We start from the raw sequence: 12,269 nt of genomic DNA, 5'->3' as shown, positions 1-12,269 counted from the left end.
CCCCCCTATAATTCACCCCCCCCCCCCTGGACCCCCCCCCCCCCCTGACACACACACTCTTCAATTGGCCCTAATTGCTGTTCTGCCACCCCAATTAGCCAAAGAGTAGCAGGGGCAGCAGCAGTTGGGGTTGGAGCAGCTCCCCTTCCCAGCCTGAACCTGGGCTCCCTGCAACCTGTTTTGCCCCCCTGCACCTGGATACAACCACTACTGTGACCCTCTTCCTTCTGCCTCAGTTAATGCACCTGGCAGGTGATTGATCTGGGTGCACAGAGGCAACATGGTCTGTAGGGACTCCAGGAGAAGGGAGGGAGTGGGAACTCCTCCACCAGCATCTCCACCACTTTTGGGCTGATCCAGGTGGCAAGACAGTGATCCCTAGGTGAATGGGGCAAGAAGGGGCAGAGAAGGCAATTAGGGTGGCAGAGAAGTGATGTAGGGCTGAAGAGGGCAATCAGGTCAAAGGAGGCAACAGTCTAGCAACTCCCCACTCACCTACCACCCCTTCCTCCTCCTCCCCCAGGCTATCCTTCTCCTTTCACCCCTTTTCCCTCCCTCTCCAGTCACCCCATCTCCCCAGTCACTTTTGCCCAGCTATTCCCAGCTGTTAGTCCAGAGATGTAGGGTCCTAGATGACAGCTAATTCACCTGGGAGTAGTGCCTTCTGGGATGCTGGAGGACTGCAAATTGGTGATTTTGTGTCAGGTGAACACCCAGAATTTAACTCAAGCTAGGTAGCACAGCTCAAAAGATGATGCTCACCTGAAGTGGCATAACCATAACAAGTCTAAAAAGTACTTAAAACTTGTTAATGAGTCTTAATGATCATTCAGGACACTTACAGAAGTGCCTTCCAGGTGCTTCTGATCACACTGTAACTTCTGTGCTTTACACAAAGAGCTTAAAATTACAGCATGATCAACCTTAACAGATGTTTGGCTTTTGCTGGTGGGGATTCAGGATCTCCATGCACCCTGGGGGTGAGGCTTGGCTGGTGCTTGCCCTTTCAAGCACCAGACCAGCCCCACAAAGGTGCATGGGATGTGGGCAGAATTGCCCAAAATTAACCTTTGCAGAGAACTTGAACATAAATTCCCAAAGTCACTCTGCCCTAGAGCACATGCAGATAATAGCTGATTTAACGAGGGCTAATTTTTCACAGGTCTGGCCATTTTAAAAGCGCTCTGTAGCTGTGAACATTTGTTTTGTTACAGCTATAGAGCACTTTCAGGGACGTCATTGCACAAAAAAACATAACTTCTGTAAGCACCCTCAACTTTTCAGTGCTCTTAACATGATCTAATTATAATGCATAATCTCACCCTTACATGATTATAAAGACAATTGAGAAGATGCTAAGAGCATTCAGATTCTGTGCACAGAATGGGGAGCAGGAGGCATCTCTAAAGTGCTGTTCAGAAAGCTTGAAACCAAGAGGTATCAACATCAAGAGAGGTTCCTTGCTGTTTGGCTCAGCTTCAACAGATAGGAATGAGAGCACCCTCACACAGTCCATCCTCTAGTCCAGCACTGTCAATCATATGGCCCACAAGCTGGAAGTGGCCCATTTCTTTCAACTCATGGGTCTCCTGTCAGGACTGGGAATATGGGGTGGGGCCTGCTACAGGATTTAGTGCTAAATGGCCCTGTTGGGGTAAGCATTTGATACAAATGAAAAATGCAGCCTGCAAGGAGCCCTGTGGTCCAGATCCATCCTAGGAGGTGGGCTGAATTTGACCTCTGGCACAGCCTATTAATTTGGGCATTTTTCTGGGAAGTTGTAAGGGTAGAATTCAATACCTTTAGGGTGAGGAGGGCCTATAATTTATTTATCTTTCTTTCCATGTGTGCACTAGAACAATTAGGCCACCAGGCAAAGGAGACTCCACCACCACTATTTTTAACTGAATTCAATCCTCTCAATGCCAACTAGCCATAGTCTGCCCACTGAAAGTATTTGGGGACTTAGGTTGAAGTCAGGTGCATAACAGCAACACACTGAATCAGTATGGAACTTAGAAGGGAGAGTTAAGTGCAACATCTGAATCACTTTTAATCAGGAACAGAAGGTTAATTGTAGATAGTTAAGGAACTCTGAAGTTCTAAACAGAAACAACAACTGAGCACTGTGGCTGATGGAAGGGCAATTTGAATCACTCTGAAACTGAGGTAGCTAAACTCTACCTAAGCCCTGGTTTGAACCAGGTGGCTAAATTCTATCTAAGTTCCTTTTTGGTGCGAAAAGATCCAATTGAAATCTGACCCTTAGTGCCTATGAAGGGTCAACTGGAGCACTGTTTCATATATTTATTTGAAAGAATATGGGTGTTATTTCCATAAAGTACATTTCATGGCAAAATGGATGTAACCTGTCCCATTCTTGGACTAAAACATTTGAGAATCTACTGGGTGGATTATGATTAGCTTCCATGCCTTTTGTACTACTCAGGATAGTCAAAAGGTTCAGATTCTGTCTGCATGATGTCATCAAAGGAACTCCACTGTTGGAAGGAAATTCTCTAGTGTAAATGTACCAAGGGAAGACAGGCATGGCAAGAAGGCAGTTCTAGATTAAGTTTTTTAATGAAGCTTGTGACAATTTAAAGGTGTTAAACTGGGGCGGGGTTGCTGCTGGCTCACTTACGTCTTAATCCACAAGAAGCCTCTACTTTTACTTTATTCTAAGTTTCTGCTCTCATAACTTACAAGGCATGGGGGTTTCAAACCTCATCTCTTTGAAAACTGGCTGTTGAGCCCTCATGTGCAATGACCTTTCCATTGCAAGCCAGGAAGAAACTTCTGACAATTTAACCTCCAATTATGTAGCAGTACAACAAAACAAAACAATATTACTACATATACTTCTTCCCATGGCCTCCTTTTCAGGCAATCACTTCACAAAGTCCTGCAATGTCCTGTTTTCTGTCCTAGAATGACTTTTGGGTCTAATGTACATAAAATCTGGAGTTTCTTTTCTAGACTATATGTGACTGTTGTAATTGTATAAGTGAATGAATTCTTGTTAGTGATTAGGTAGACACATAGCAAATGGAGAAAAGAATATAGGTGAATGTGGGCTGTTATTATTCAGATATCTTTGCCAAGTTGTATCCATTTCTTGAAGAATTTGGTAAAGGTTTTGTTTTCATATAGAAATCATGACTCAGAATTTGACATATTGGTCTGCAATTTACGCTTTGATTTTCACAGGTGTTAAGCATCTCAAACAAAATTGAATAAGAGTCTTGAATGCGCAACATCTTTGAAAATCAGCCAAATTATATATAGCCCTGGATATCTTCTGTCAGGTTTGTAATACCAGTCATACTTTAATTGTACAGAAAATTAATATTTGTACCTTGGATGGCATTTTAATTGCTAATTTATAAGAAATATATTAATATAGAAATTATTAAAATTAATATTATGAATCTACCTTTCAAACATGGTACTATGCAACCAGTCCTGTAAAGCAGGGGTGCTCAACCCCCCAGCCTGCAGGCTAGATCTCACCCACAGAGAGCCCATAAATTGGCTCACAGGTATCCCACATGTCCTTAAATTTGTGGAAAATGGTGGTAATTAACACTGCTACTGACCCCCTGCAGCCAAATTTCAAAGCCTCCCATGGCTGGCTCAGCCCCATCCAGGCTGGCCCAGCACAAAGAAATTGAGCTTGTTCCTGTGCAGCTGGATTAAGCAGGGGCCTGACACAGTTGTGTGGCAATGACCCAGCCACAGCTTGATGCAAATAGGCTATTCCTGCATGGCTGCATCACCCCTGACTGGGCTGGCACAATGTGCTGGATCAGGCCCACAAACCAAAAAGGTTGGGCACCACTGATATAAAGTGTAACTAGTTTTCAAACTAGGTTTAAAATATGGCATGAAATCAGAACTTACCTAAGAGTCCTACAATACTATAATAAGAATGGTGAAATGTAAATCCTACTCAAATCCAAAAAACATCAAATTTAAATGCATCAATCTGGTCAGCCTCCCAAATAAAATTTCTCTAATGATTTCCACCACAATGCACAGAAATACTTTACAAATTCTTAATTACTAGTTTACAAACTTTATATCCAATTACATCTCATTTCATCTGAAGCTCAGCGCTGAAATGATCCCACTAAATGTACCATTCGTCTTTTTTTTAAGGCTATACAAATCTCTTAGGTGACACATTTTTACCTGTCCCTTTCCACCAGGGACAGTCCCAGTCATTTTCATTTTTTTGGACCTAGAAGATTGCATACAATACTCCAACCTATAGAGTTTACACCACATAGTGGTTTTATCCATATTTTCTATGTGTATGTAGACAGCCAGATTATAAAAATTAGCAAACATAGGGCAGAATTAAATTTTATTTGCTTTTAACTTGGCAGAATTTTAAATATAATTTACAATTCTGTGTATCTATGTTACCACCCTACATATTTATTAAAGAATGCCAGGTTTCCCGAAATATGGTTAGTCCACACAAACCACCATTCTTTTATGTTTCAAGTACTTATGGGGTGTTGGTGATCAACAGCAGGGAAGTCATTTACCCTAGAGCAATGCACCACACAGTATTAAATATAGCAATGGAAAAGGCCATACCTGATAACTGCATTAACTGAAGCATCGGCATCTGAGGAGTTTACTAGCAAAATGTCTGTCCCTGTGGGTGCATCTTCTGGAATGGTGGTGGAGTACATATTAAAGGCAAACGTGGGGACATTGTCATTGACATCATCCACCGTGACAGCAATAGTTCCAGTGCCAGTAAGGGCAGGAGAACCTGAGGGGGGGAAATAGGATGTAAAATGCTAGAGGTTACACATACAACTATACTTATACTGGATATGCCACTCTCAATTTACAAACTAACACTTGAACGTGTCATGGTTCACAGAGCTGCAAATCCTATTCAATCTATAGAATAGTGCCAGTTTTGTATATAAAGTAGGCCATCTTATTACAAAGTACAAATCATACAAAAAAGTTCTTACCATCATTTAATGCAAGAAATATTTGTAGAATAAATTTGGTGGGGAAAGATGATCTAGAAAGAACACAGGATGCCTAGTCTGTAATAATCAGGACCAGTTTGATCATGTGGTTGATTTTTATTTTTCTTTTCAAGTGGAAAACTGACAGCCTTGGAGACATAAACTCTTATATTTATTTTTCCACAGAAAATAAAGCAGAAGCAGTGGCAATGATACTTCCCTCACTGCATTCCTTCAGTCTGTCACAACCCTGACCTAGAGAGACCTCCTTTGTGGGTGACAGAATAACCAAACTTTCAGATTCACTCAAACTTGGATTTTTTACTGAAATTACCATAAATGGTATAAAGCAGGTAGAGTTTTTAATGATATTCATATTAGTTTACAGGAAATCAGACTAAACTCACTTAGATTTTTTGTTTTAGTTACTGTTTATCTCTATTGGATTTGAACAACTCTAAAACAGATAAAATTCTTGCATTTTTCCTTTGACCAGTTGCTCTTTGAATACCCTTCTCTGTCCAATGCAACCAAGGGTCTGAAACCACGTTAATTTTACCATTTTAAGAGGTCTGAAGACAATTAATTTTCAACTTTGAACAATACTTTTCCCATGTGCCTGCAGGCAGAATCCCTTTCCCCGGGGCCCCTGACACACATTGACATAAAGACACCATGGGATTTGATCCCTGATCCAAATAATCCTGCCTCCTGCCAATGTGCCTTCCAGGAAGAGCATTTTGGGGATCAGAGAACAGATCCCACCTCTTCCCTTCTACTTGAAGGGATCATGATCCTGAGTTCCCCCTGCCCTGGCAAGTTGAACATTGAGTGCCCACAGGTCTGGGGTCAACAATCAGCTCTAGCCTGGGACCACACCGAGATCTCAAACTGGCCCCAGTAAGGTCTCAGGGCCAGCGCCAACAACAGATGATTGTTGGTGCTGGCCCCAGATCATACCACTCTCTACCTCTACTGTTGAAGTGTTTCTCTAAGAAAGAGAGAACTCAAGATATTCTGGGTCAGAGGCAGGAAACAAGAGTCATCTTGGGTACTCATTTAGGGGACGGGAAACCTGGGTTCCAGTTCCTACTCCAAAGATTATTTGCATTTTAACACTGAATTGTCCATTGACAAAATGCAATAGTCCTTAGAGCCAGGACTGGAATCAAGCTTCCCTTCTCTCAAGGGAGTGCCCTGGACTAAACATCACAGCCTTTTTTGCTTCTTCTCTTTAGCAAAAAGAGCCTTCTTTTCTACACAGTAGAACTTCACCAGGAAAGGATGGTGTCTTGTGTCTATAACAGAACAGCCAACAGCCAGATTGCTGGAGCCCATTCTTAGGAGGTAAAATAATGGGTTTGGATCATTTCCAGCCAATGCTGATGGCACTGAACCCAAGTCTACCACACCCTGAACAAAAATTATTGAAGAAATTACTGAAGAATGATTAAAGACGACAGGGGTGGAACAACAACCCCCGAAGCTTTTGAAAGAAAATAGCCATGCTACAGTGTTCTGTGTAGAACTCAGTTCAGCCTACCACAGTGGGCCCTGAGGGCCATGGACAGATATACATTTGTAGCACCATAAGTGCCACAACTTTTTGAAGTACTACAAAAATGTAGTGGTAGGAGGCACAAACAGATACGCAAAGCCTCATGTTCCCTCTCCACTAGGGTAGGGAGGCTTGCTCAGTGATAGCCTGCCACCCCCTGTGGGCTCAACAAGCATAACTCAAGTTTGAGTTGTTAGGGCTGGGACTATGTTACATGTGGTACAATACAGAAGTTCCTGCTTCAACCAGAGAGAGTTCTGCAGCTCTTCCACTATTTTGGTAGCACTAAATTGATGGTGCACATCTACCCCCTCAACTTCTGGAGTACTACATGGATGTATATAGCATTATAGACGTAATTTCTGTCCAACAGCCTTAGGAAAGTTGGATGAAGAAACATCTGGTTTGAGGCATGTGATAAATATTGAGCTGCTTATCTTTGACCAGATGCATCCAGCTCTGGATATAAACAGAAGAACTGTAGGTGCCTAGGGGACTCTCCTGGTTGAAAACTTACATGCCTATGGGAACTTCAGGAACTTAAGGCCTGGTTTCATGTCTGAACCTAGATACCACACTTCTACCTAAATCCCATTTTAGGCAGCTTTATCCTTCTGTACATCTGGGCCTGCCTTATTTTTCTGACTGTTTCTGTTTCTTTTTCTTCTGTACACAATACTACTCTCTTTTTCCCTCTCATAATTCTTAGGTAATGTCTACAAAACACATGTGATGTTGGGTTGAGATATCCAGTATAGTTCTAAACAAGTTAGCTTGGGTTCTGGATGAATTTGCCAAAACATGAAAGTACCTACAGGGAGTGAGCATAAAACATAAAGGAACTCCGTAAAACAGCTGCAAATTGAAACTTACCTAAGTCTTGCAAGTTTCACTTTGAAGTCTGTTGATCAGACAGGCTGGATCATACCACTAGGTTGGACACTTACAAGGTAAAGTGTAAATATTTGACCCCACTGATCTACACAATACACTTATTTTTTGGTTATATACTGAGGTAACTCCTTATGCCAATTACTATATTTTCAACCAGGAAAGTTAAATGAAGGCAATCAGTCAGACTCATTGGGTACCCTGTTTTCAGTTTTGTCATTTAGCCAAGCACTTAGAGATAGAAAAGGCTGCAAGTGTTCTTGACTGCTAAAAGGTTGCTCACGAAGTGTTTATTATTACTATGTTAAATGAAACAGAAAAAGTTCTCAGTGGTATTTATTGTATGTGTCATTAAGTACTAGCCTTCCAAACGCATTTAATTGACACATTCACTAGACAGCTAATGAAATGCAATGTTTAAAGATATTAAATTTCACAGGTGATTAAGAACTTTATGCATATTACAAAAAAGAATCTAGAATAAGTCATATTTAAATAACCTTAGAAGTGTAACAGCCTAGAAAAGAAAATTAATTCACAGTCCATTTTTAAAAAAGTAAATTGAGTGCTTGTTAACAGTGGTGTAGATTGACAATACTGGACCCTTATGTCCTCAGTTTATTCACAGAATGAGGCAATACAGCATAGCCAATGGCAACACCAACTTCTCCACAATGCTCTGTCAATATAACTCTACACTAATCCACTGAGACTAAGAGTAACACGCTACAGTAGACCCTTTCTTATATGACTATTAAACCTTTGTCTTCAAAAGCGAACTGGTCAATAAGGATATTAGTAAGTGCCAAATGTAATAGCTGTTTATGTATAAACTGGATAGAGATCACCAATGTATTCCACATAGAACACTGACCAGTCATTTGACAATAATGACTTTTGTATAGAATATTAAATGATAAACTGGAGAAGAAAACCTTTGTGGGGGAAATTCAGGTCTTAATGAAGTTGCTGGGAGGTCTGTGGTTAACTTAAGGGAGTCAGGATTTCATTCTCTACCATTACATATAAAGTCCTCTGAGATACCTAGTCACATTTAAAGTTTTTCTTGGGTATTTCAGGAATCTTTAACTGGTGGTAGATGAATACTGTAAACAATGAAGTATTTTTAGTCTTGACCCTGTGTTCATTCTGTAGCTGAAGTAAAGACCCAATGGCCCAACTTTTAGGCAGGGTAGATTTGCGCCTTTTAAAGACTAACTAAATTAAAGACACATCAACTTTCGTGGCACATTTTTTTTACTTCCATGTACATTCCTTACTCATGCAACTAATTACCTTGTAATCCATAAAAGTACTTGCATGAGGCAGGGTTGAAAAATTGGGTGCTAGGTTAGGATTTTCCATCCTATTAGGTGCCTAACTGAAACCTATACCATTCAAGCCCCTAAAAAGCAATTAAGTCAAATGTGAATGCTGTTGCTCACTGCTTTTTACATCTTACTTTTACAACTAAGAGGATTGGCATGCTACAAAAGTAGATATGCTAATTCCCTGGGCAAATGAGCAAGATGAAATAGGAACACGCTTAGATGCCTCCTGCATAGAACATAATTTGTTAGTTTGCAGATCTTCAATGTTCCATTTCCTTCAAAAACTAGAGCAGGGTGGCCAACCTGCTGCACAAGTGCCATAAATGGTACAGGCAGCCTCTGTGGGTGGCACATGGTAGATTGGGGTGGGAGGAGTGAGCACAGTGGGAGATAGGGCAGGGAGCAGAAAACAAAACAGCAGATTGGGCAGCAAACAGAGAAAAGGAAACAAGAAGCAAAGCAGCAGATCAAGCAGGAAGCACAGGGCTAGGAGCAGAAAGCAGAGTAGCAGGTCTGTCATGGGGAGGAGATCAGAATGGCACTCAGGGCTAATTCGTGGCATGCTTCACAAAAAGGTTGGTCACCACTGAACTAGTTTCCAAAACTGTTTTGTCTTAGCAACAATGGTACTAGGTGCATCAACTTCTGATACAGCCTCTACTTGCAGTATCAGAATGACAGTTTTGTGTTTTTACTGCTCACTGAGAGAAAAAAAATATGAATTCAACTGTTAGTAATGCACAAGCTTGCCTCTCCTCAGTTCATAATCAAATATCATTCTCATTCAACTTCGATGGGAAAATTCAAGCACTTAATTTAGTTTCTTTTCTGTTTACCTATCCAAAATTGCTGTTATTTTTCTAAGTAAAAATTTCACCTCCACATCTTAATTTCCATATAACACCATAAATGGTTGTAAATTAATGTGGAGTCCTTACAGTTTTCACTCTGTTGAAACTGAATGATTATCTTATGGGCTGCATTTTTGCAGCTGCCTAGAAATATGAGGAGGACATTATAAAAAAAGTCATTTTCAATGGAAAAAGCAGCAACTTTGGGTCAAAGTCTGCAGTCTTTAATCCACCAAGAACTCTTATTGCCTCCAGTAGGAGTTCTCTTTAAGAAAGGAGCACGGAATTTGACCCTTGGTAATTTGGTGACTCTGTTGTTTCATAAAACATAGATGTCATACTTGTAATAAATTTAATTCCCATGGTCAGGCCAAGTTTCCAGATTTTTGAGTTTGCTTTGATCACAAACCTTTCTATAGAAGATTCTTTTTACTTCTTGTCAGATGACCATGGACCTTTTCTTTACGTTTTCCTAAATATTTTTCAAAATTAGGTTTAATACATTTTTCATAACTTTAGCTATAATAGTCCTGATCCACTATGCCCAAAATGTCACTGGTAGAATCTATGATAGTGTTACAGAGAAAATTCATATTTCAGGCACAAAAATTCTGCAACTAAACAAATTCTGTAGAAAAAATAAAACATTGTGCCTGATTTTTACAGAATGAACTGAATCCGGCAGATGTAAATTATAACAGATGTACTAAATTTACCAAAAAATCCTGACAGTATATCTGTTTCAGAAACATAAAATATCAAAGGTATTAAACTAATTATATTGAGCTTATTTTAAACTCACTGTATAGAGTATATTACTTTCTATATTAGTGTATAGAATGTGAATTAAATAATTGACATAACTGAAAAACATTTTCCTTAAAACCTGTTAATTAATGTTCAAGCAATTTAATGAATCATACAATCCTGACAAGTAACAGTCCTTTAATAAGCAAGAATGTGTACATAGGATCCTGAATCATAAAATAGTTTAATAGTTAAATCAAAGTTTAATTAACCATGTATTGCCGACAATAATTTTACATGAACATCTACTGTAACTCATTGCGATTCCAAAATTGCAGAGGGTTAATATTTAACTGAAATGCCAATATAATGAAATTTTAAGTATACTACACTTTGGGGAATCCTATACTTATAGCAATCTTCTATCTAAATGTCTGGGGAATAATATGGTATTTTCATTAGCATGTACTGGTACACACAAGGTCCTATTATGATGAATAAAAGCTAATTGAATCCCCACACGCTGCTGAAAATGAGGTCCCCAAAGATTTTAAATTTTGTTAAGGAAATAGGTTTATATTTCCCTGGCTTCTTTACAAAGTCATTGATTTTGATCTGCAACAGCAGCTTCGAAGCTCGGCCCTGACTCAGGAGAACACGGAAGCATTTGCTCAAGACCACCCATCTGGAGGAAAACACTTAAGGTTAGGTCCATGAAAGAATGTAGGTGTCTGAATCCAACAACAGAATACACAGGTCTCTATGAAGCACTCAAGTTCCCTATAAGACATGTGCAGAGAGTTAGGCATCTCAGAAAGGCATTAACAACAGTCAATATACTAAGAAGGAAGTTGGTAGGAAAAAGTTACAATATGGATGTGTCATTAGGAGCTTAGGCATTTATGGGTATCAAGGAAGAGCTTACATCAGATAAGGTTCACAGATCCAAAGACTTTCCTGAATCCAGGCACCTAAGCAGTTATTTTAAAAAATGGATGGATGGCCATTCCTATCTATCCTAACATAATAAAAGACATTGTCTGTCTGTCCGTAATGCTTCTGCACAACTGTGCATATGGCCAGGCTGGACCAGCTGAGTTAAAACGGGAGTCCCTCTGCTGGTGTCACCTCCTCCTGCAGCCTCCAGTGTGGTGGCTCCCACGGCCTCACCTCCACAGAGGCAAAAAAAAAAAAAAATTGCCACAAGCCTCTCTGTTGGACCCGCCTCCTTCCCCAGCCTCTAGTGCCACTGCTCCCTCCACCCCAGCTCCACAGAGCCTCTTTTTAACAGAGTCCCTGCTCTTTTTAACCCCTCTGATCATAGTCCAGGTGGGTGTTTTTTAATTTCCTCACATGTTCAGGACTTTCCTTTGTTCCATTGGTGGGAGAAGGGGGAGGGCAATGGGAGGCAGCAGGGAGCACACATGGACCTGCCTGTGGCCATGTGGTGCTCCCTGGTGGCTCCAATTGCCTCCCCCTGCTCCCACCCCCTGCTCCCATCCCCAGAGCACCACAAAATCCTGGACATTTGGTCAGGGCGGGGTGAGCAGGGGCTGCAGCTGCAACAGGGCAGGGGGGGAGGGAAGGGTTCCCTGCCCTTCCAGCAGGAGAAAGGGGCGGGCGCAGTGCAGGCACCAGTGCCTGTGCTCAAAGGGGCTGCCTGAGGAGGTGGGGGGAAGGAGCGGGGAAGGGGGAAAGGGGCCCTGGCCAGGTTGCTCACAGGGCACTGCAGCCTTATCCCTGGGTGGGGGTGCCCAAGCCTCCCCTCCTCTTCCGTCAGCCTGTGTTGGGGCCTGACATGCTCTGCCACCACCTGCATGAATTGGAGCCACCACACTGGCCTGGACAGGACAGGTACAGCTAGTGCCTTCCAGCAGGGATGGAGGGGCAA

At 41.3% G+C, this 12,269-nt stretch overlaps 1 protein-coding gene across 1 annotated transcript in view; it reads right to left on the bottom strand.

Moving 5' to 3' along the window:
- FAT4 (FAT atypical cadherin 4) overlaps positions 1-12,269 on the bottom strand; it is a 252,930-nt gene that overhangs the window by 56,829 nt on the left and 183,832 nt on the right. Inside the window, exon 8 of the mRNA XM_014522959.2 lies at positions 4,609-4,789. Within this exon, the coding sequence (XP_014378445.1) occupies positions 4,609-4,789 (181 nt within the window). The remainder of the gene's footprint in view (positions 1-4,608; positions 4,790-12,269) is intronic.

This window comes from Alligator sinensis, unplaced genomic scaffold, assembly GCF_000455745.1.
Source record: "Alligator sinensis unplaced genomic scaffold, ASM45574v1 scaffold1029_1, whole genome shotgun sequence".
NCBI classification, from domain to species: Eukaryota; Metazoa; Chordata; order Crocodylia; family Alligatoridae; genus Alligator; species Alligator sinensis.
Note: the sequence above shows the minus strand (reverse complement) of the source record. Positions and strands in the feature narration are given on the sequence as shown.